The sequence below is a fragment of the Bufo gargarizans genome, chromosome 4, assembly GCF_014858855.1.
Source record: "Bufo gargarizans isolate SCDJY-AF-19 chromosome 4, ASM1485885v1, whole genome shotgun sequence".
Lineage (NCBI taxonomy): Eukaryota > Metazoa > Chordata > Amphibia > Anura > Bufonidae > Bufo > Bufo gargarizans.
Genome location: NC_058083.1, coordinates 208,165,925 through 208,192,268, shown reverse-complemented (window position 1 = coordinate 208,192,268; position 26,344 = coordinate 208,165,925). Strand labels below are relative to the sequence as shown.

Genomic DNA, 26,344 nt, shown 5'->3' with positions numbered 1-26,344 from the left:
ACTTCCTGTTTGATTCTGCTGCAGCCAATCACTGATCATAAGCAGCGGAGACCGGGGCCCAGAACTGGGGATGAGGCCACATGGATCCCACCAATATGAGAGATCTGGAAATGAGTGCACAACCCCTTTAAATGTTAGCGAAGTTGCCAGGGCTGATGGCCTTGGGGGCACAGAGCTGTCAGAAATATGATGTATGTAGTGTGCAGGCCTAGGCATAGACATTTTTAGCAATGTAGTTCCTTTTCAGTCCTATCACGTGGTTGTCATCAGCTTGAACATTGTCTTCATATACTCTTCACTGTATCCGATGCTGAATAGATTCCTCCCCGTTACCAATTCAGAATTTGGTATTATTCTGTGTTCTGCATCTGTAGAAGCAATATCATAATGCAGATCATCAAGCAGCATTTACCGGAAGATGCTTCTGCCTTCCAGATTAACACCGTATTGCCAGAGGCAGCAATAAGGAATGGGTGAGAGTTAACACCGAATAATTGTTTCATGGAGGCAATAAAGAAAAGAAGGATGGATCCATCTTAGCCAAGGCGAAATGTGAAATACAAGTAGCATGTGGAAATGCATTAAACAATAGGGTAACGGCATTGTGTAGACTGCTGGAGCTCTCCCAGTGAACAGAATAATGTAGGCTTGCAGCATACGACTGCTTTGCAAGATTAGACTTGATGTTATTTTACCGATGCACCAAAGGTATTAATTAACCATTAAGGGTCAGTTCATTTCTTAGAGCTCTCCTAAATATTCTTCTTAAATGTTAATGGCATGGAGAGAGGGACATTAGTTATGGGAAAGACATCAGCAGAAGTCCTCAGAGTGAGCAGCAGAATAGTCTTAGGAAAACCTATTAACCTTTTATAAAATACAGAACAATGTGGGAAAATTTCTCAAAGTAGGAGGAATATTCCGTTCAGCAGACATACATGGATATGTACATTAATATATACTATATATCTATACATATTAAAGTTTATAAACTAGAGACTAGTGTTACAAAAAGACCAGTTCTGGTGATAGTATTCAAGAGCCTGGTGTCCCTTTAATGTATGAACTATAATTTGAATCCCTAATTCTCTGGGTTTTCCATCTGTGTTTTACAGTGAGTAGCCAGCAGGGTATTGTGACCTGCAGAGATCATACCCTGGTGTCTGCAGGCTGTGCATGTATATTTGTCGTATGATCCTGTCAATCAAGAGCCCCTATCCCCCAGAGAAGCATTTCTCAGCAAGGACAAATTACAGTAGTATTTTCCTATTTCTACCTTCAAATGCATGTAAATGATCTGTTCTTCATATTGGTTAGTGGTTTGTAAATGTGGCTGCTTAAAAAATCTGCGGCAGCTTCTTAACACAGGAAAAACTATCGATAGGACCAACAATGAATTGCATGAGTGTTACAGCCACGCTAGGATGCCAAACACTGACCACACTCTGAATATAGCAATAAAGGTAACATAAATGCATTACAGAGGTACAGCTGCTTTCATAAGGGGAATTTAAGGGGGAATTTATCAAGAGGGGAATTTAGTTTTGCTTCGACTCTGCGTTGGCATACTTGGCACCAAATCAAATGGTACACAGTGTTTGATATGTTTGTCACATCATTAACATAGCAATTCTGTCTGGGGATATTATTCCACTTTTTGTATTCCACTTACTGCCCCCCACTGGAGTAAGCTAGCATGCTTTTTGTAAATTTTTGATATGCCCCAGCTGATAAATTTGGATTGCAGCAAATTAATATAGATGACCATGCACAAGTGAGCATGGTGTGAAAATGCAAAAAGTAGCAAAATTTGCAAATATACAGCAAAATTTTTCTAATTCATATGTAAATCCCCCAATTATTGTAGATTGTCCTAAAGACTCTGGCTATATCACTACTCCTTCTTAAAACTTTACCCAACAAGTAAAAATCAAAACACATTTCTGAAATAAGTCTCCGCAAACATTTCTAGAGCCAGCCTTGATAAGATGAACGATCCCACGGCAGCAATTCAGCGGTTGTCTCAAGTGTATGTCCAGCATTAGGAGCAAGATTGTACAGTTACCCTGAAAAACATAAATGGACATGTCACATATCAGGGACAGCATTTGAGGAGGTAACCTGTGCAGTTGTCCAGCTCTGGATGCTTGGAACACATGGACTCAGTCTTAAGCATCTCATGGTTGTTTCCGGTAAATAAAAGATACTGGCCCACATCAACTAATAGAATCTGTAAATTGCGTCAGATTTATTATAGTGACCGATTCCGGCTAATAAATTTGGTGCACCTATATACTGTCTAGTTCAAGTTTACAATTCCTATTTATTTTTCTTAGTTTACGCCAAAAATGCACCAACATTTTGGCGCCTGGTACCACATTTAAGCCACCCCCATTTTTTATGAAGACATGCACCATTTAAACTAAGTTACTCCCTCTTTGTCAGGAGAGCCACACTAGTGCTCCTATTTTGATTGCACCCATGCAGAAAAAACTGAAACGCTGAATGCAATGGCAGAGAAAACTGACGGAACTTGAGTGCAAAACTATCAATTTTTTCCTGAACAGATCCTAACACAATCCATATCGTTTGTGTGAAAGAGGTCTTTCCCCTTTATGTTACGTTATGTTTTTATATTTCAGGTTATGCCATCATCAAGTACCAAAATAAATGTATTAAATGTAAAGATTATATCGGCACTTAATATTCTTACCTGAGTACAGCAACCTGTATTCTGCTGACAACTCCTTCTAAACATAAAATGACTACCGTATATGCCGGCGTATAAGACGACTGGGCGTATAAGACGACCCCCAACTTTTACACTGAAAATATAGAGTTTGGGATATACTCGCCGTATAAGACTACCCCTTTTTCAACACACACCGAAGAAAAATTTAAAAAGCATTAGATCTGATTTCAATATGGTAATTTTAATTCAAATAATTATGACATGCTGTTTGTCATCAAACATGTAAAAATAAAACAGTGCAAGTGGATTAAACCTTTCCTAATTCACTCTTAAGCTGAAAGGAAGGGAAATACAATAAACCCATGGGAGCTGCCATTCTGTCAACCAAACTGGAACTGATAGTGATAGGAGGAAAATAACGATGCACATATGCACATCTGCGCCGCACTTAGATACGCCGCACATGCGCAGGAGCGAGATGCGAGCGGCCGTGAGGATCCCATGTATCCACGCTCGCTGCATGAAATCTCCCACATGCGTACGAGCGAGATGCGAGCGGCCGGGAGGATGGCGGTACAAGGAACATACAAGGTACAGAGCAGGGGGGAGGCATACAAGGTACAGAGCAGGGGGGAGGCATACAAGGTACAGAGCAGGGGGGAGGCATACAAGGTACAGAGCAGGGGGGAGGCATACAAGGTACAGAGCAGGGGGCGGTATACAAGGTACAGTGCAGGGGGGGCATATGCCGTGGGTTACATCGCAGCTCTCAGCTGCTGGGGATACAAGGCAATAGCCCAGGCTCTCTCTGTTGATAATTCGGGCGTCCCGGCACTGCAGCGCCCGCCATACCCGGCGTATAAGACGACCCCCCACTCTAGAAAATATTTTCTAGGGCTCAAAAGTCATCTTATACGCCGGTATATACGGTACTGCTTGTAAAAACAGGGATTCCATTAATAATAATATATTAAGAAATTCTTATTTAATAATACCGTAATTAATATGACTGTCTAAAGGAAGAGGCTACGAACCAGAGATTACATTTAGTTTTGCAGTATGTAAAGGATATACTTTACTTCCTGTATGAATATACATTAAATTAGACTACAGCTTAATATATTTGGCTTTTCATTTTGATAATGAGCTTCGCTGAAAAGTCAGATATTTTATATATTATATATTTATTTCTTCTATCACAAGAGTTTTGCAAGTGCACACCTAAAAAAGGTTGCTTTGCTTTAACACGCCATCAAACATTTTGATGTTCTGTGTCTTAGCCCATGAGCATTAAAACATGTAACGTTTTGGCATGATTTGAGTGTGAATGATAGCATTTTGAACCTGCTCTAGAGATTACACATGTTGGATTTGCATCGAAGCAGGTATTGCATTGGTTAGAGTCATTTATCTTCAAAGAACTGGGCAGGCTTTCTATAGACAAGCAATTTATCCTTCTATATTCTATGCTTGATGATACATACACAAGTGGTCACCTGTTCTAAGGGTTATGTGCTGCTCTTTCCTTGGAGAACAGACTTGGAAAACTTCCTGGAAGCCATTTATCAAAATTTCCTTCCAGTAGAGCCAACAAGAATATCCATAAAATGAGTGCATTACAGGAATGGCTGAGTCTGCAGTTCATCAAGCTCATCAAACTTTGCTGAAAATGGATATGTCAGGTTTTTTTATTTTAATATTGAACATTCACATTTTTACTGTATATGTACCACAGTAATAAAATCAAAAAGAATAAGAAAAGTTAAATCCAAGTTAATATTTTGAAGACCTTGTTCATGGAGTGCAGTGTGGGCTTTCTTTCTGGTGCACATTTTTAATTAAAACTGAGAATGGGTTTCCTGGTCGATGTCTGTCTGCTGACAGAATGCCTTAATATTCATGGAGCTAGCCATGTCTTTTTAGTGTAAATATGGAATCAATGTAATTAATACTGGTCTGTGTGCGTACGGTTAGTTTCACACTAGTGCTTTTGAGATCTCTCTGCATTCTGGCATTGCCAGAAGCAAACTATAATGGGGACCAGCGGAGATCCAGCCACAACCCGGTAATATACCGAGAATTGGTCAGACTAAAACCGCTGCGGTCAGATCTCTACCGGTCTCCATTATAGTTCATGGGATCAGCGGGTATCAGGTAGCGTCTGGCAGTGCCGTTTCCAGACATCTCCTGCAGGCTACTCCCTGACAAACAGCCTGCTGGAGATACAGTATGTAACACTAGTGTGAAACTAGCCTAAGGTGGCATCAGAATATACGTTCCCATCTAGTATAGACCTTCGCCTATGCAGCATAATACTTCTGAACTGATTTGATTTATTTGACGACATGCCATACCTACAGCAGCAGACACTACAGCTGAATCCATTTACCCACATCTGGGCAATCTAACCAAATCTGTTTCCTAGGCACATTGAGTTGATGTTGAAACAATTTTCTATGAATATAGTGATCTAGAGTTAACAAAGTAACTTTTCTTGGCTCACTATACTGTGTTGTAAAGGAAAGGGAACCCCTTACATCTACTAGTATATTTCAAGGAGTAAGAGTTGACATATCTGCTTTCTAACCACTTTTATTTAATTGCATTCTTTGGTACCTGAATCTGATCTGTGTCTGCCTGGTGGCAGTATTCAGGGCTTCCAGTGTATTCTGTAACGCACTTGAAACTAACTGGAGAGCATTTTGATCGAGTTAAAACCGCTTATTCAACACCCTTGCAGCTAAGACAATTATCTACTCTCTGGGAATGTCTCCTGGTTAGGAGCTCTTGATTTGCAGTAAATGTAATGGCTTATCCACCTGTTAACCACCACTATGCTCAGCTTCCATAATCCATTCACATGAATTCCCAATTCCATAATAGAGTCAAAAATCCCATAAAAAGGGGTTAATTGCATCTCACTTCTCAACCATGGGATGGAGTCTGCTTGGTTAAACAGTTTGTGTATAACATCGTATACCTTCAGGTGTCTTTATTATTAAAATGTTTGTCCTTCATTTGTGCCAAGGCATTTTAATTTGGTCACCGGTGAATAAAGATCTCAGGTGGCTACTGCTAAGAAAAACATTGTGTAAAGCCTCCATCTGGCAACTTATAATGATCCACTCATGTCACAAGGGAAAGCTGCAATGTTTAATTAGTTAGTCCTTTGTATGGAGGAAGGGAAACTCCTAAATATTTCTGCACTTCAAATAGCAACATCTATCTATCTATCTTTAAAAACAATCTTTAGTTTCTCAATAAAGTATGTGCAGTGACCCCATGCATGCAATCCTGCATGGGCAGGTCACGTGCAATGCTACAGCCATTGACTGGCCCCACCAGTGATGTGTCCTAAAGCAGTTCATCACTGCCGGGTCATGTGCCACTTGGGGACACATCACTGCTGAGGCCAGTCGTTGGCTCCAATGCCACACATGACCCCCATCCATGTTGGAAGTTTACATGCAGGGACTGGAAGTCCGGTAAAGACGGACCAAGAGTTTTAGAGCCCAAACAATAGTGGCAGGGGAGCAAGTAAGTAGAGATCTCTTCTCAAAACGGAAACAAATTTAATCCAGAAAAAAAAACTTTAACTTTCCTTTTTTGCATTTATTCTCAACATACCTCCCCACTTTTTATAATGTTTTCTCATACTTTTCAGGGTTTGCAGGTCCATTCATACTGGAATAGTAAGTTGTGTTTTGAAGTGTTTCATCCCTAAATGCATAGAATTTATTAAACCTTGTAAGTTTTTTTGCATCAGAAAGTCGCAAAAATACGTTTTGAGGGATTTTGCACTGCGTCTGCCACTTATCAAAATAATGGGTGCCACGGACCGGGCCAGCACACTCATTGCAATTTGTGCCAGAAACTGGTGTCAATTTTACCTGGAATCTACTGTTGCAGATTTGCTTTCTGGTGCACACCCCACAATTATAAAGAGGCATTGATAATAGTGACACATGTGATGGTAATTGCCTACCCATCTTAATACATTTCCCCCAAAACCTTCACACATCTATAATAGTTGTGTGGGTATAACTAGGCATTTATTGAAAAATTAAGTGCATTCACGTATATAACAGCCACGATGGGACTTGTTACACTTGTGTTGATGACCTTTACATGTCTCCTGCCTGTTTGATGTATTGTAGATCTCATCTCTACTGAAAATATCATTTTATGTCTTTTATTTCTCAATCAGAAGCATTCCCTCATTCCAGAGACCCAGCCATTCCAGAACTGCATTTTCCCAGAGACTTTACATTTTGTAATGTCACAGATAGGAGAAAAATGGTGTGCTGTTTAATTTGCTATAAAAGACTTGGGCTGATAATAACACTATTCATTGTGCTCATAAAATCCACTCTGTGCTTTTGTGTGTTTGGAGCATTTCACTTTGAAGGAGAAAAAGTTTATCCTAATCTGTAGAAAGGCGTCAACCATCTTACTACTGAACTCATTTAATTGCTTTTAGGATCATAAACCTGCAAAGTGAGACCAAGGCTGTATTATTGAGATTCTATCCCCCTGGAGCATGAAAAAATATTTAATGAAATTATTACATTTATCTCCAGTTTTTTCTGCTCTAAATGCGTGCAGATGCTTAAAAAAGACAAAGTTTAATTCTTAAATGTGGAGTCTCGGTGATGAGTTCATCCTCAAAGAAAAATTTATAGAGGCAATTTGTACCATAACGGATAACATAGAGGGCCATTTGCCACATACACAACCTAATTAAAATTAGAATTTTTGTTTCTTTCTTCCTGTGAATTTGGTTATCATAGCTAAAATGATACCGTACATTTCCATCAAAGAATGAAAATTCATTATCAGCGCAGCCTTCCCTTTATCATTTACCTGCTCGCCTTGGTTTTGGGCCTTAAAGGGGTTGTCCGAGTTATATTTATAGGTCATCAATATCAGATCGGCTGGGGTCCAACACCCGACACCCCTGCCGATCAGCTGTTTGAAGAGGAGGCGCGCGCCGTTCCAGCGCTGCCTCCTCTTCACTGTTTACCTGCTCGCTGTTGTATCTGCAGCGGTGAGCAGGTGTAATTACACCCAAGCCATCCCATTCATTTCAATGGTACGGATCGCTCCAAGTGTATAGGAGCGATCCGTCCCATAGAAATGAATGGGACGGTTAGGTGTAATTACACCTGCTCACCGCTACAGATGCAACGGCGAGAAGGTAAACAGTAAAGAGGAGGCAGCGCTGGAACGGCACGCGCCTCCTCTTCAAACAGCTGATCAGCAGGGGTGCTGGGTGTCGGACCCCAGCTGATCTGATATTGATGACCTATCCTGAGGATAGGTCATCAATAAATATAACTCGGACAACCCCTTTAATGACTAAGGGATTTTTTCATTGTTAAAATTTTTGTAGGAAGACTTCATTGGTATAATTTTGGGTACATAACACTTGCTTTTTATTTTGTTTTTTGATGGTGAATAAGGGAAAAGTAACAATTGTAGCTTTTTTATGGCATTCACCGTACAGGATAAATTACATGATAATTATTTAGTGCAGGTTGTTACGGATGTGGCGATTATGTGGAGATTTTATTTTAGCAATTTTTTTTTATTAATAAAACTTATTTTTTTTTTAACCATTTAATAATCCTAAAAGGGGACTATAATAGTTGATCTTTTGATAGTTTCTAAACTACATTGCAAAGTATTTTACTACCGGCAGGTTGCACCAGAGTGGCGTGGCCTGCTAGAACATGCTGGAGTCAGGCCTGGGCCTTAATTCTGCTGCAGCCTGCATGCTCAGACATTGGCACCCCACAATCTCATTTGTGGGGTACCAATGGGAAACAAGAGGTAGCTCATACCCTCTGTAACTGCTTTCATGCCAGAGGCTCTATTGCCCACGGCATCTAAGGGGTTAAACGGGCCTGATTGGCTGGTCCAGGCTGTTAAAAGAGGGGTGCGGCTCTCGTGCAGTAGTCAAGCCCCTGCTCTCCGCTGCATGGGAGAGTCGTGTAGCACTTAGAATAGGCTGCTGTAAAAAGGTGATTCACCGTGAATGCGGTAAAAATAAAACTCAAAAACACATGGCAGATTTTCATAGTTTTTTTTTTCTTTTTCAATTTCAGCCTGTCCCACAAAAAATAGACAACTATATGAGCAAAAAAAGTACAAAAAAAAGTTATGGTTCTTACAAGGCAGGAAGGAAAAAATTAAAATTGGCGGCCCATCCTTAAGGGTTAAATGGCAAATGAAATGAAACATGAAAGAAACAAATGAAAATGTAATATTTTCACAACTCTCAATACTTGGTATTTCCAAAATAATATTTTATAAGAAATACCAGTCTTACGCTCTTGGAAAGTTCATGCATCTTTTGAAGTGAGCAGTAAATTTTAGTAAACAGGTCATAAAAGCAAGATTGCACAGTCTAATCGTTCAGTTTATTGTGTCAGAAAGTAGCGCAGCCGTATTTCTCCCCTCTTGTTATGAAGGTGAAAGTGTCATTTTCAATGCAGCCATTCATAAATCCCGAAATGGTATATCCATGTAGCCTGCTATAATAAAAAGATAAAGAACATATCCTACTCTCAAAACTTGTGTAGCTGTCTTCTTCTCAGCAGTGATGGTGACATTTCACTACAACAGAATGAGAATCTCATGCAGCTATTTCATGTTAAAACCCCATTTCTTTTGGAAAATATTGGGGATTATTCACAAACAGCAAGGCTTTATTTGTAGAATTCTGTGCTATTTGACATGGAAAGGATAATGTGTTCACATCCCCAAAAGAAAGGCATTATTCTACAATATCTAAAGTTGCTGAATGATCAGGAGGAGGAGCTTATCTGGAGAGACTTAAAAATCATCGTTGGACATTAACGATTTCATACGTGTAAACAGGAATCGTTCAATGACCACACGATTACAGACATGGGTGTGTTTAACCCTTTCACCTATTTTATTTTATTTTTTTGCGTTTTTGTATTGTGCTCCCTGCCTTCCCAGAGCCATAACTTTTTTATTTGTCTTTTCACATAGCCATATGAGGGATTGTTTGTTTTTTTCGGGACAAGTTGTACTTTCCAACACCACCATTTAATATTGCATATGGTGTAGTGGGAAGCGGGAAAGAAATTCCAAATGGGGTGAAATTGAAAAAAAAAAAAAAATTCCACCACAATTTTACAGGTTTTTTTATTACGACGACCGGTGTGCGATAAAACTGACCGGTTACTTTTATTCTACAGGTCAGTCCGGATCCGGCGATACCTTATATGTATAGTTTTTCTTGTGTTTTAATAGTGATAAAAAAAATGTAAAAGTGGGAAAAAAATATGTTTTATATTTTTGTCGCCATATTTTGACCCCTATAACTTTTTTGTCATTATGTGTACGGAGCTGTGTGGGGGCTCATTTTTTGCAGGACGATCTAAACTTTTTATTGATACCAGTCTGGGTGTGTGTGTCCGTTTTGCTGTTTGCCATTATGGGGGATTTATTTTTATGGGCGTTTTCGCACATCGCGACACTCATGATGTTTACTTTTCAATTTCTTTTTAGTTCTTTTATTTTTATTTTGGGAAAAGGGGGGTGATATGAATTTTTATGTTTTTTTATTTTTAAAAACTTTTTTATTTTATTTTTTACACTTTTTTATAGTTTCCATAGGGAACTATAACATGCAATCATCTGATTGCTATTATTATAGACTCCAATGCACTAGCATTGGAATCTATGATGATTTTGCTACTTTCCTATGGAGCCCTATTACAGGCAAGGGCTCCATAGGAAATACTATGCAGCATCCTCCTGTCATTCCCTAAGCAGGGGCTGCTGCATATACACTCCGGCTCCTCTGATCTCCACACAGGGGAGCCGGAGCATCACCGGAAGCACTTGATTTATGTGTTTCACGCCCTCAGATGCCGTGGTCAGGATTGACCAAGCCCTGTTTAGTTGAAACAGGCAACAGTCTCTTTACTGAGAATGATAGGTGTTGCAGTTCACAAGTTATTTCACGGACACTTGAAAGGTTAAGTTCAGTCTCTCCAAATTAGACAAACAATCTTCCCAAAGCTGTACATGGGAAAGTTGACTGTATGGTAGCTACTTCTGAATGCATGTTGCAATCTTTCCAAATAACCACAGGAAATAATTTCTCATTAACACTGCAATTCCTACTGTGGGGTGCGGATCTTAGTTCCGATTGCCAATGTGTCTCCAAAGTGTGGCGGACAGCGAAGCAATATACTGTACTCTCTCCACAACAGCAAAGTCCAAAACCATAAATGTGTGTTATCGTTGCTATCGTGCATGGCCTTTATTGATTCTTTACAGTTTGTAAATTATATGTTCTGGTTCTCTCAGAAGCTTTTAGTAAGGCCTATTGCACACGGCCGTTTTTTTTTTCCCGTTTACTGGCCGTTTTTTGCGTTCCGTATACGGTCCGTATACGGAACCATTCATTTCAATGGGTCCGCAAAAAAAACGGAATGTACTCCGTATGCATTCCGTTTCCGTTTTTCCGTTCCGTTTTAACATAGAACATGTCCTATTATTGCCCGCAAATCACAGTCCGTGGCTCCATTCAAGTCAATGGATCCGCAAAAAAAACGGAACACATACGGAAATGCATCCGTATGTCTTCCGTTTCCGTTCCGTTTTTTCCTGAACCATCTATTGAAAATGTTATGGCCAACCCAATTTTATCTATGTAATTACTGTATACTGTATATGCCATATGGAAAAACGGAACGGAAAAACGGAACAGAAACGGAAACACAACGGAAACAAAAAACGGAACAGCGGATCCATGAAAAACGGACATCAAAACACTGAAAAAGCCATACGGTCGTGTGCAATAAGCCTAATTCTTAGCAGCTTCCAGGGATGGTGTGTCTCCTGGAGTAGGCCACCAGCTTCCTTTCAGCTCAGCTACTAAATCCAGACTCTCTGGCTGATGCAATCAGACTACAGAGCACTCCTGACTCAGAGGGGTCAGCCTCCTCCTACAGAGTAGGCAGCAATAACTAAGCTGTGTGCCCATATTCTGCTTTTAAAATCACATAAAGGGCACAAAAAGTATACATTTACCCCCAAATGGTAAATGTTAGGTGAGCCATACAAATAACCCTTTTAGCTGTAATCTCATGGGTCACTGCAATCAAACCAATGTTGTTGTACATTCATAGATTACCTAAGAAAAGTGATTGCACAGAAACATTAAGTTGGCCATAGAGAGAAATGAAGAGTTTGGTTCACAATATGTACCAAACCACAACATATTGAGTCCAAGGATATTTCTTTCCGTCCGCAATTTCGTTCCACATTTTGCGGAATAGAATTGTGGACCCATTCATATCTATGGGGCCGCACTTCTAGGTCTGCATGTCCGTTCCCGAAAAAAATAAAACATGTCCTATTCTTGTCTGCAATTGCGGACAAGAATGGGCATATTCTATTAGTGCCGGCAATGTGCAGTCCGTGGATCTGCAAAACACGTTACGGACGTATGAATGGAGCCTAAGTGTGAGTAGAGCTGGGCAGCTGTCTTACGGATGGTTATTGAGAGCTTCCTTATAAAAATAAAAATCAGGCGTTCTTAATAAATGTGCCCCTATTTTTCTAGATGGAAAACCCCTAATGCAGGTATTAAATTGATATATACATGACTCTGCCAAGATGAGGATAGTCTTAAAATCACTCATTATTCTTGGGCTACACCCATGAAAATACCATCTGCAGTATTGGTAAATGCATTTGCTTCTCTATACTATATACTATATGTAACTGGGGTTTACAACAAGAATTAGAGCTGAATTGTTTGCTAGGCTAGAATGCATTGATATAATATCCCATTCCTTTGGTTTATCATACATTATGAAGAAAGCTAATCGCCTTATATTTTTAGATGTGTACAATAAAAGATTTATTTCCAGTCTTTACTGTTCGCTGCTCCTGCCCATAGCATTATTCCATATCAGATTTATTGTCACTGTGATGCAGCTTGTAACGGAGCACTGGGATATTTATGATAACCTTCCTGTCACACGAATGTTGTAGATTATATTGTGGAATAATGATAGACTGTTGGTAAAGAACCTTTAGCTCCCAGAATGCTCTCAAGCTGAAACAAATGCATTTTACCATGCAGAAAGAGGAGTAAATAGGATATCCAGGCCAGCTTCGGCTAGGAGATTCTGTTTATGTTCTGATTATTCTTTTGATATAATTCACAATGTTAGTTCACATCATGTTCTCTACTGAGCTTTATGATGATTTCAAAACCAGTACTCTAATATATCCCTCAGTGGATCCATTCAGCTTATTGGGACAAACGGAGTCCAAAACATTAAACTGTGGACTCCATTTAACTTATTTTCTGTCTTTGATAAAATAGGCTTTACTCATCTGAATCCAACCTGGACTGGTTTAAAAATGACATGCTTCTGTTGTGCAGACTTGGGCCCATGGCAGACGAGCGAGTATTCCGCGCCGGTGCAATGCGTGATGCGACCCGCACGGAATGCACTGCGCCCGCACGGAATCCGGACCCATTCAGTTCAATGGGGCTGTGTACATGTGCGTTGGATTTCACGCATCACTTGTGCGTTGCGTGAAAATCCCAGCATGTTCTATATTCTGCGATTTCCACACAACGCTGTCCCCATAGAAGTGAATAGAGCATGAAAATCGCATCCGCAAGCAAGTGCGGATGCGATGCGTTTTTCACAAATGGTTGCTAGGAGATGTTGTTTATATACATTCAGTTTTATCACGCGCGTGCAAAACGCATTGCACCCGAGCAATAACAACTGAACGCAATCGCAGGCAAAACTTAATGACTTTGCCTGCGAAATCGCGCTTTTTTCACTGAACGCATTCGCAACGCATCCGGACCTAATCCGGACACGCTCGTCTGCAAGGGGCCTTAGACCAAACATATGAGGAAAGCAAATGCCATTAGGCAATGTATGAAAGATCCCCTCCTTCCACCTCCCAGCCACTCCTCAAGTTTGATTGACAGGGTCAGCCATCAGCTATGCCATTAGCCTGTCTTCTTGCGGAAGCACTGTGCAATTTGATGTCAGCGCATTCGCGTTAGAGCCGGAGTCTTGGTCAGGATGAGCACAAGTCTACTGTGCATGTGTCAATGTCTGCTTGCACAGCGCTCGAAGACACAAACATGGTTGAGTTTAGGAAAGCGAAGCCTGTTTGACATGGCTTTAGTTTATTACCGCTGCTGATGATGACAGCTATAATAAACTAAGGCCATGTCAAACATTCACAAGGCCGTATCCATTTTAAGGTAGGCAAACCACAGATCTGCAAAATACGTGTGTTCATCCCGCAGAACCTATTAAAAAACACTCTGTATGCGGATCAGAAATACAGTCGCATGAGTGTAGCCAAACTCAGAAGAAAACAATCCAAGTGATAAAATAACTAACAGTTTGGAGATGCTCTCCATTAGAATTATTTTCTTTATCTGGGAGCATCTAAACTAAATCATTCTAAAAGGAATGACTGCATTTGCAGCAAACATACTTTTTTTGTTCCAATGCATCTAAAGAGATAATAAAGATAAAGGTCTTAAGGCCCTGCACTGGCAGTGGATCCACCACAGTGATGTAGAGGCACCGGCCTCTACATAAATTCTGCGATCCACCGCCAGTTCTAAATGTAAGACCGCTTCCTTGCTGTCTTACATTCAGATCCCTTTCTACGCCTAAAATAGAAAATGGTAAATGAGACAGCCCACCCCCTTCCCAGCCCACACCCCTGGCATGAGCGGGGAGAAGTCGCAAATTGCAATCTGCGACAGAAATACGCCTAATAAAGGCATATTTTTGGTTAGTAAATGACCCCCCTATGTTTTGTTTGTTGATAGTTGGTCACTTACATTTTTGTGTCTACAGCTCCTATGGTGCCTTTTTTTTCTGGATACTGGCTACACATATCCCCAGTGTTATCTGACCTAGTGGTCAGATTGCCATCGATCCTTTCTTTTTAATATCTACATTTGGTAGATTAGCAAGAAATAAGGGGCAAATTAATATGATGCCAAGATCAGACTATGCAGAGTTTGTTACAATGGAAACTCAGACATGCATAGGAGCTGCAGAGAATGGTAGAGATTTTTAAATTAAAATTATTTGCAAAGTTGCTTAAAGGGGTTCTCCGGGCTTTTAATATTGATGACCGATCTTGAGAATAGGCATCGGTCCAACACCTACACCTCCGCCGATCAGCTATATGAAGGGAAGGCAGTGTGCGCGTGCTGTCTCCCGTCCCGCTTCCTGCTCGCTGCTGCTATGGCAAGTAGGAAGCGGGACGGGAGACGGCATGCACGCATTGCACACGCCTTCCCTTCATATAGCTGATCGGGTGTCAGACCCCCGCCGATCTGATATTGATGACTTATCCTGAGGATAGGTGATCAATATTAAAAGCCCTACAACCTCTTTAACATCACATTACGGAGTTATTAGTGGACCTTCCTTTTTAAAGAGAGTCTGTCAGCAGTTTTCAGCAAGAAAAACAGCTGACAGTGCTAGGTAGAATCCAGGGAGAGTAGTCAAAACATACCTTTTGCATAGCATTTATTAACGGGAGTAGTGAGAATATGAACTTTTATTCTGCCAGTCATTGCTCCTACAAGTGTCCAGGAGGCAGAACTTTGTGAAGTGTTCTCTGCTCACAACCCCTTCCGTCTTTTCTAAGAGCTGGCTGTAGTGGTCTCCTGGCGGGATTCTCACGCTGTCACTCAGAGCAGAGGAAGAGTCTCAATGCAAAGAACACTACACAGCAAAGCTCTTCTTCCTGGCCAGTTGCAGAAAAAGTGAAAAGCAGAAAGAATGTTTATATCCACATAAAACGTGATCTTAAAATCACTAATAAAGTTATGTTTGTGCTGTTTTCCCCAAACCCTGCCTAGGCGCTGTCAGCAGTTTTTCACAGTCAAAACTGTTGCTAGACTCCCTTTAAGTTTTTTTTTTACAGTTTAAAGTAAATAGTGTTGAAATGACAGAGCCTACGTAGTATTCACGCTTTCTGACACATGTTTAGTACTGCCATATAGAAAGTATAGAAACAAGCATAGAAAGAACATACACAAATAAAAAACACTCACTCAAATATACCGTACTTGTTCAAATATTTAAAAGGATAATGATTCTCAGTAGAATATATTATTTATTTTAGGATATGAACAAAGGTCTTCTTACTTAGTTTCTTTGTAACACAGCAATTATCAAATATGTTTTCAAACTGCACTCTCTTCGTGTGTAATCAAACCCCTCATCTTTTTTTTACCTTTTAGGATGTTTTTACACCAGAATGCAAATTTAAAGAGTCTGTGTTTGAGAATTACTACGTCATCTATTCCTCAACAATCTATCGGCAGCAGGAATCTGGCCGTCAGTGGTTCTTAGGACTCAGTAAAGAAGGACAGATCATGAAAGGGAATCGAGTGAAAAAGACCAAACCATCATCACATTTTGTACCAAAACCTATAGAAGGTAACAATTTATTTTATTGACATGGATATTTTATAACCTGCTGGAATCAGTTACAAGGTTTCATATAGAGGTCATTAAAGGGGTTGTCTCACTTCGGTAACTGGCATTTATCATGTAGAGAAACTTAATACTGTACAAGCCACTTACTAATATATTATTATCCATATTGCTTCCTTTGCTGGCTGCATTCATTTTTCCATCATATTATACACTGCTCATTTCCATGGTTACAGACCACCCTGCTATCATCGGTGGTGGTCGTGCTTGCACAATATAGGAGAAAGCACTATCCTATGTGCGCTCCCATGGTCCCAGCCACCAGAGAGGCTGACGCTTTCTCCTATAGTGTGCTGGGTGGTCTGTAATCATGGAAACGAGCAGTGTATAATGTGATAGAAAAATGAATCCAGCCAGCAAAGGAAGCAATAGGGATAATAACAATATATTATTAAGTGGCTCGTATTAACTTTCTATACATGATAAATGCCACTTACTGAAGTGAGACAACCCCCTTAAGATTGCAAAATAGACCTAATATGCATTTCTGATCTATGTATTACACTAAGTCAGGGGCGTTGTTAGATCAAAACATTCGGGGCTGGCGCCCCGGATGTTTTGTCCAGTGCCCCGAATGTTTATGCTGGTAGGATTTTTTTATTTTTTTATTAGGCTATTCCTAGCCGTCTGGGCAATCCCATAGATCATCCCCAACACCCCTTGTACTTGTTCCGCTACTTGCTGGCTGTGCGGGCATAAGTTCAGAACTTCAGTCACTTCAGTCCGCAATTCTGTTCTGCGGCGCGTGATCCCGCTGCAGAACAGAATTGCGGACTGAAGTGACTGAAGTTCTGAACTCATGCCCGTGCAGCCTGCAAGTAGTGGAACAAGTACAAGGGGTGTTGGGGGATGATCTATGGGATTGCCCAGACGGCTAGGAATAGCCTAATAAAAAAATTAAAAAATCCTACCAGCATAAACATTCGGGGCACTGGACAAAACATCCGGGGCTCTTCTGTGATTAGTTTATAGTTGGGGGGTTTGCTTAATTTTAAATTAGACTGACCATAGGTTAGGATGATCTGTGGGGTTGCCCAGACGGCTAGGCCCTTCTCTGTAGTTATTAACCCCTTTCAGCAGTCCCCCATTCACTGAAGGGTTCATGCCCCGGATGTCTTCAGACCCTAGCAACGCCCCTGCACTAAGTAATGTAATATGTTACAGATCCCTATAGACTATATAGAAGCCTATACCACCTGTCGCCGCAGTAGCAATGCTAGACACAGTATGTATTTGTATCAGAGTTTCTGTAGAAAACTATGAGATACCTTTATGATAAGGTGATGTGTAGATTCTGTTATCAAACACCAGGTCATCTTATATTGCTTGTTCTTACTATAGATCAGTTTCCTATTGTCAGTATATATGTATATACAATGTATTACTTGGCATATGGCTTTTTGGTCTATTATGCTTTCGGTATGTCTGTAGGAGGGTAATATGCTCATTATAAGCCATGGCACGGCAGTGAGATTTATTGGGAGATTTACAGCTAGATCTTACTGAAAAGAGATTGCAAAGTTTTGAAGCTTTGTGTCCTGGAGAATGTCATGTACTTCATCACAAACCTTAGCAGTATCTGGCCATCATTCCATTAACTGCATTCTGCTATTCAAGTCAGACAGATTGCTCTCCGAATTGTGTTCCTCCAGTTGCTGTCAAGTTATTGTATTTCCCTGGACAGATATATTCAGGCAGAGAAATTGCAAGACACAGAACCATTACCCAGAACCCAGTCTGTATAGGTCCATAAGTCCTCCACTAGCTTTGTTTGTTAGTATATATATCTATCTATCTATACACACCACGGTCCACTGTATTTTTGGACTATAAGATGCACCAGATTTCAATACGCACCTAGGATTTGGAGGAGGAAAATACGAAAAAATATATTTTTCATCAGACCCCCAATCCTCATCAGACCTCTAGATCAGATGCCCATTCTTCATCAGACCCCAAAATAAGACCCTCAAGCTCCATCAGATTCAGATCAGACCTCCCAGCCTCCATCAGCCTCAGATCAGACCCCCATCAGACTCAAAACAGACCTCCATCATCCTCAAATCAGACCTTAGATCAGACGCTAAAAAAATAAAATAACCTTACCTCGCTTGCTCCGGGTGGTGCTGCAACTTCCTTACCGCTCCCTGGTCTTCCTCCAGTCCACGCTGACTAGGGCTGCAGTAAACAATTATTTTAGTAATCGAGTATTCTATTGATTATTTTTTACGATTAATCGAGTAATCTAATAAGAAAAAATGAATTAATAGACTGTTTTCCTTTATAAAAACTCATCAGACCCCCTACCTTCAGTGCCCAACACCCTTTGTCCCCCCCTGTGCGATCAGCCCAAGTGCATCAGTTCTAGTAATCAGCCCCTCTATGCCATTCATTGCCGTGTCCCCCGCTCCTCCAGTGCTATCAGATCAGTCCCTTCATGTCCCCCACTCCCCCAGTGCCATCAGATCACCCCCTCCATGTCCCCCAGTGCCATCAGATCAGCCCCTCCATGTCCCCCACTGCCATCAGATCAGCCCCTCCATGTCCCCCAGTGCCATCAGATAAGCCCCTCCATGTCTCCCAGTGCCATCAGATTAGCCCCTCCATGTCCACCAGTGCCATCAGATCAGCCCCTCCATGTCCCCCAGTGCCATCGGATCAGCCCCTCCATGTCCCCCAGTGCCATCGGATCAGCCCCTTCATTTCCCCCAGTGCCATTGGATCAGCCCCTCCATGTCCCCCAGTGTCATCGGATCAGCCCCTCCATGTCCCCCACTGCCATCAGTCAGCCCCTCCATGCCATCCATTGCTAGCTGTCCCGCTTCAGTGCCATGTCCCCAGCGCCAGTGAAATAAAATACTTACCTTTCCTGTAGGGGCACAGCTCCACAGCGTCGGGTCATAGTGCGCGCTTACGTGTACTATGACCTGACGATGTGTCAGGATCCAGTGCAGTGCGGTACGGGCCGGCGGGTGACCATGGAGCAGTAAGTAATAGCAAGCGCTTCACTCCCGCTCCTTGGTCACATGACACAAACAAATCCTTCACTCAGTTTTGGGGGGGCAGTGCATCTTATAAAATACAATAATATAAAATGCAATAATATATATTACATATATTGACTATGGGGGACTTGTTTTGATTTCTTGCATGATCTTTTATGTTTTGTTTTTTTGGTCAATATTCGTAAGGATAGCTGGACAGATAATATGGAACTGTATTTAGGAGCTAAGATAGAGAAGTCTTGGATAGACGGAGCAAAATATTTAATTTAATTTAGGAAATGGATGGATGTCCTTTTCTGTGTATCAAAATTGTGGACAACTGAAGTTTTCTTTCTTTAGAACACCAGCTGCATAAAAAAATGTACTCCCTTAACATACTAACATGACCACAATGGCCAGGGATTGGCTTGTGTAGTTAGTGCCACTGTGGTACATCATCTCTTCATCAGAGTTAAATACACACTGGCAGAGGGCCACTGTGCCAGCAGTGCTGAAGTAGAGGGAGGATTTGCCAACCCTAAGTGCTATTGGAGCTTACAATTATAGAAGGCCTGCAGCTGCTTTTCTCACCATACATGGTGATAGTGATAAAGATGTTGATTTGGACCTTTCCAATGTCCCTATGACCAAGAACAGAGCACATACAGAAAATAGGAGTACAGTAGCTGAAGGCATTGAACTGCAAAATATTTTCATATTTTAAAGTGCAGAAAAAGGTTGTTAAATAACACTTCTCTTTGTAATCACTTTTTATTAAAAGTTTTTTAACTTATAGTTAATATTAAAAGACTGATAAAGACAAGGATAGATGGCATAATGATCTATTATACTTAAACCAGGGATAGCCAGTAATTAATCTTTTGGAGATGGACTCCATATAATAGTTTAGCGTGGTATCAGATGGACCGCTCCAGGAGCCAGTTTGAGGCAGGTTTCTTCTCATAATATACTTAACATTTAATGCTGAAATCCATTTGTGTAACTGCACTTAATGCCAATATCCTACTCCTATCAAGAGTCCATGTACACTCCGTCCTAGAGTCCCTAGTTCAGTTTACATGGTGCTTACACTTTTAATTAACAAAATTCATAATATATTCTTTTTCAGTCACAATTAACCCCCATTGTAAATTAGGTTTATCAGCCAAATTTACAAACTTTTACCTTTTTGCCTAAATCAAAGAAGAATTCAAATTCAATGACAACTAATATAGGAAGCGGTTTCTCAATTTTAACGCAAAATGCCACTTTTAATGACTGATAGAATTATTCAACCCCTTGACTTGACAGACATCTTTAGTGCTTAGTAGAGTACCTTTTTCTGTTATTACCTGCTGCAAATGTGATGCACACCCAGGCACCAGCTTCTGGCAGCGTTCTTAAGAATCTTAGCCCATTCCTCATGAGCCACGTGCTCCAGTTCACTTATATTCTTGGATTTGCGTGCTGCAACCACCTTTTTCAAATACCATTAAAGATTTAATATATATAGTTCAAGTCAGGCAATTGTGATGGCCATTCTAGAATCTACCAGGACTTCTTTTAAAACCAAGCCTTGGGAGACCTTCAGTTATGCTTGTGAAAGGTCCTATGACGCTTAAGCTTCCTCACAGAAGGCATGACCTTTTCTCCTAGGATTTCCTGATACTTGATTTAATCCATCTTGCCCGTTACATGCTGTAGGTTTCCTGAGCCAGAGAAAGCAAAGCAGCCCAATAGGAGCATCACTAAGGAACCAAAATGCTTCACTGTAGGCAGGGTGTTTCTTTCATTGTATGCCTCATACCTCCTCCTCTAGACATACCACTGATCCATAGACCTAAAAAGTTCCAGTTTTGTTTTATTGCTCCACAGAACAGAATTCCCAAACTTCTGTGTCTTATTTATATGGGTTTGAGCATATTGGAATTGTCTTTTCTTGTGCTTTTGGATCAGTATAGGAGTCTGTCTTGGAGTTTAGGCATGGAGACCTTCAGTGTTTAGTGTGCATCTTACTGTGCAAGCTGAAACCTCAGTGCTTGTTATCATCAAATCTTACAATAGGTCTTTCACAGCCACTTGGGATTTTTGACCTCCTGCCTCTTCAAGAATCTGGTGGCAATGGGTGATGGTGTCCTCTTTCTTCCACATCTAAGTAATGTAGCCAGTATTCTCTAGGAACTTTCACTGCCTTTGCTATCTCTTTGTACCCTTTTTCTTGTTTGTGCAAGGTAATAATCTCTTCTCTAAACTTTTTGGACAATTCTCATTAGAGATGATCCGGCAGTCTAATCCCCCATAAATGCCGGCTGTTAGTCGGACAAAAACCACTGCATGCAGCTGTATTTGTCCGGCTGAAACCCAGCAGTTATGCCGGGAAGCAGTTGGATGATCTCTGGATCCCATTATAGTCAGTAGGTATCTGGCAATGATCGGTTGAATCCGGCAATGTCGGATCCAGAGATGTAAATGTAGCCTAACATGCTGCAGGTAAATATCAAAGTCAACAAACCTCTAGCCAGACCAGGTATTTCATGTGCTTTATCTCACGCATATAATGCAGCTAATGAAGCCCTTGAGTAGTTGCATCAGGTGTGCCCGAGACAACATCTGATTTGCGAATGTGTTCTCTTATCAAGGATTCTGTTCAGGCGGCTGAATAATTCTGAGATGTAAATAGTCATTAAAAGTGTCATTTTGTGTTAAATTTGGAGAAGCCTCTTGCTATATTAGACTTGTTCAGCTATTTAAATTGTTCATGTTTGGTTTATTTCAAACAGCTGAAAGTTGCTAAATTTGGCTGATAAACCTAATTGGCAATGAGGACTGAATAATTTTGACTGTAACTGTATGTATAGTCAAAAATCTATGGCCCTGATTTATCAAGACTGGTGCTTGCAAAAACGGTCGGCGCTGCTGGAACAGGCATTTCATTTATGACAAGACACAGTCCTCATCATAATTTATCTGCCTCCTCCGGCAGTCCGTGCAGGCTAAGTAGAAAATTCAGGTGGCGCTCCCTGTGTAAGTGAAGGAAGTACTTGGGTACAATACTATTTTTGAAACTTTTATTGAGAGATGAATGATGAGTTTCTGGGCCGAACGGGCCCCTTTCTCTGATTGGAATCATTTCATTCTTCTATCATTAAAGGTTGAAAATATAGTATTGTACCTGAGTATCTCCTTCACTTAGACAGTGCCTTAATTTTTCTACTTATTCTGCTTGATGAAGTTCAGCCCGTCTGGGCGACCGGAGATGTAATGTGCTCAGCAGCCTGTGGTGGAGATCTTGTAAAAACCTTGTGAGTGTTGTGCCTCCAAAGCAAGGTGAGCATACTATCAACTACATCTAATAACATAGCGGCCCTACCCATTTTCACTTCTCTTGCTTTCTCTGCTGCCAGTCCATGCGCCACATTGAGTTCTACAGCAGCTTGGGGCTGCCATGGATTTCAGTCTTTGTTTCTGGCGTAAATATTGATAAATGTTTTGGGGTTGATGTCCCAGGCCACAACCCGTCCTTGCTATGATCCCCTTTTTGGAAACCTGGATAAGGTGGAGTAAAAGCGGCAGTTGTGACAAAAAAAGTTGCAGTGGCATTTAAAAAGACTTTTCAATTTTTAAAGGTTTTGTAGCTTTTTAACGCCAGAAAACTGGCATAGGGGGGAATGATAAATTCTCCCCAATATCTCACTTATATATTTTAAAGAGCGCATCCAAGGGTGGAAGCAGTGTCTAAGTATGGTATGTATAATAGGGCAATTTAATGGATTTCTGTAACAATAAGGAGACGGGATCTTTATGCAGGATGATGTGATTAAGATGTGGGAGATTGAAGCAAAGCTGCACGCACGCGATATGTTCCACTTGTTCAGTGCCAGCCTTTCCTCCTCACATTCCCTCAGGCACTTTAGTTAAATATGAGAGACTTCAGTCAGCAAATCAGCTCACCATTCACTGCAATTTCCTTTTAGTGCTTCCCAGTATCAAACAGCATGTAGGAAAGCAAATGCATTCATTGACTTTCCCGATACAACTGCGCATTGCTTCCCCCACCTCCCTGGCTGTTTTATGAGAGAGGAAGATAGCCGGGAAACCCTGACTCCTTTCCTACAGTGTAATTATTCATTTGGTGGGCAATCAATTCCCTTGTATAAAGCATTACACTTTCTCATGTCTGCCCTATCTTCCCAGTGCAGTGAATCCTTATTAACTCTCCAGTGATGTATCTATGTGTAAACCGCTCTGCTGGCTCCGTACACAGGGCATGTGGTTATATCTTTGTTTCTTTTAGAGAGGTATCATGTTAATGTGTTAGCAATTACTATTAACATCCATGTTTCCCATGTTCAAAGCATGCTTCTATATTTTTTGGATTCATTGGCTTATTTCTGATGTTTGCATATGGCAGCATACCCGACCTCAGACATACAGCGCCATAGTTTTACCTTTGCTTAATCCAGTTTTTGTATTATGAGAAATATTATATAATAATATCAATCAAATGACTCCAAGTTAAGGCTACTTTCACACTGGCGTTTTGGCTTTCCGTTTGTGAGATCCGTTCAGGGCTGTCACAAGCGGTCCAAAATGGATCAGTTTTCATTCTAATACATTCTGAATAAAAAAGGATCTGCTCAGAATGCATCAGTTTGCCTCCGTTCCGTCTCCATTCCACTCTGGGGGCGGACACCAAAACACTGCTTGCAGCGTTTTGGTGTCCGTCTGATTAAACGGAGCCAAATCTACTTTTAACACTCGCGTTTTGTGCGAATCGGTCATGGACGGATCCGTTTAGATAATACAACCGTCTGCATCCGTTCAGAATGGATCCGTTTGTATTATCTTTAACATAGCCAAGACGGATTCGTCTTGAACACCATTTAAAGTCAATGGAAGACGGATCGGTTTTCTATTTTGCCAGATTGTGTCAGTGAAAACGGATCCGTCCCCATTGACTTACATTGTGTGTCAGGACGGATCCGTTTTCACTGACACAATCTGGCAAAATAGAAAACCGATCCGTCTTCCATTGACTTTAAATGGTGTTCAAGACGAATCCGTCTTGGCTATGTTAAAGATAATACAAAGGGATCCATTCTGAACGGATGCAGACGGTTGTATTATCTAAACGGATCCGTCCATGACTGATCCGCACAAAACGCGAGTGTTAAAAGTAGCCTTAGAGACAAGTAATTGAAATTTACAGCAGCCACTGAGCATTATGTGTACTGTGTTAAAGTGTAACTGTAATTTTATCTTATTTTTTTGTAATGTGTAGGGGCAGTGATACTGACCATTTTTGTAATATTAGTTATTTACTGAAATTATGCATTTCCATTCGAAAAATAGTTTTAAAGTGGCCCATTTTGTGCCTTAGCAATGTTCCCTGTCTTCTGTTTACTTAACTGTGGAGACATGCTGCTCCACACTGACTGCTGCTGCCCCTCACTGCCTCTCTCTCTCTCTCTCTCTCTCTATATATATATATATATATATATATATATACTATATATACATATATTCCCCCTGTGCTAAAGGAGGCTGTGGCAAATTTTTGCAGAGGAGCACCCCTCTCATATTTGGTTTATCTTCCAGCCATTTGACAAACGGCAGATTCCACACCCGTGGCACGCAGTGTAGCCATAGACTACATTCACATAACTATATTCACAGAATGTGGATTCCAGACGTTTGCATGCCATAAAAGTGGGCCCCATTGCCAAAATGCCTATTCTTGTACACAAAACAAACAATAGGCCATATTCTATAATTTGCTGCATGGATGTGAACAGCACACAGCTGACCATCCATGTGCTGTTTTTGTGGCACCGTAGAAATGAATGGATCTGCATGTGGATGAGACGTGGGCCATAAATACGGACTGTGAATGTAGTTTCTGGAACAGGGCAGATTTCCGCTCTACAGCCCAAGTTGCACCTCAGTGGTCTTTTTTTTTAAATCTTTTTTTTACTACAGTATGAGGAATGGAGCATGAAAACCGAAATTAAGAATAACAAATAAATACCGGTAAACAAAAATAAATTACAATAAAAATGACTTTAAAAATCCCCCCCCCAAAAAATGTTTAAAATTAGCGTGTACTAAAGTTTTAGCCCTGACACAATTACTCTAAAACAAGTATGTAATCTACAATGACAAACACAAATAAAAGTAACTGATTTCCAAAGAAGTTAACTAGAATGTAAAAAAAGTCACTTTTTCAACTAAAAGCCTCCATTTAGGAAACTTAGGTAAAAAATTTGTCAGAGTCTTTAAAGATCATCTGTCAGCAGATTTGTACCTATGAATTGGCTGACCTGTTACATGTGCACTTTGCAGCTAAAGGCATCTGTGCTGCATTTCTGAGAAAAAAGGTGTTTTAATATATGCAAATGTGCCTCTAGGAGCAATGGGGGTGTTGCCATTACACCTAGAGGCTCTGCTCTCTCTGCAACTGCTGCAACCTACAGTTACAGGGTACAGCTGCAGTAGAAAGAACATGTCCCCTGAGAAAAAAAAAACATGCCTCCTGAGTTGCTAGCTGGAAATAAATCTAGAACAATTGGAGAAATGAATGGCAAGATCTCTGGATCTACAGTATGTGAGGTACAGGGCTGGATCTGGTTTTGTTAGAAAGAGATTGTCTTGTACTGTATGATGTCTTATTTTCATTTTTTTGCATTGATCATGGGATTAAACTTCAGCTGTGTCTTAAACATAATGCTGAGGAGAAAACTGTGGAGCACCTTGACATATGAAGTCATTGAGCAGCCCCAAAGGGGTTAAAATAGCCTTGTTAGTTCTTAATCTTAAAAGGTTTCCCTGGTAATTAGTAAAATTACTGAAAATACCGTACCTAAATATTACTTTATTATAAACAGCTTTCATTATTTGTAATGGCTCATTTTCTTTAGGTGCAATCATCAGGAGAAATAAAATGGCTGCCGTCCTATTAGCACACACAAAACCTGTCCTAATCACACAGTATTAGGAGGACAGGTGACTTCAAAGCATTCATCTAAAGAGCCGTCTCCTCACTGCTCGACCTGTCATGAATGAAGATCCTACATACAGTTGATAAGATATCAGGTGTGTGTGTAGGAGCG

The 26,344-nt window shown here is 40.7% G+C and overlaps 1 protein-coding gene across 2 annotated transcripts in view; it reads left to right on the top strand.

Annotated features, from left to right (window-relative positions):
• Positions 1-26,344, top strand: part of FGF12 (fibroblast growth factor 12) — a 340,955-nt gene that overhangs the window by 302,959 nt on the left and 11,652 nt on the right. For both annotated transcript variants that reach the window (XM_044289705.1, XM_044289704.1), the window contains exon 4: positions 15,996-16,194. In XM_044289705.1, the coding sequence (XP_044145640.1) occupies positions 15,996-16,194 (199 nt within the window). The remainder of the gene's footprint in view (positions 1-15,995; positions 16,195-26,344) is intronic.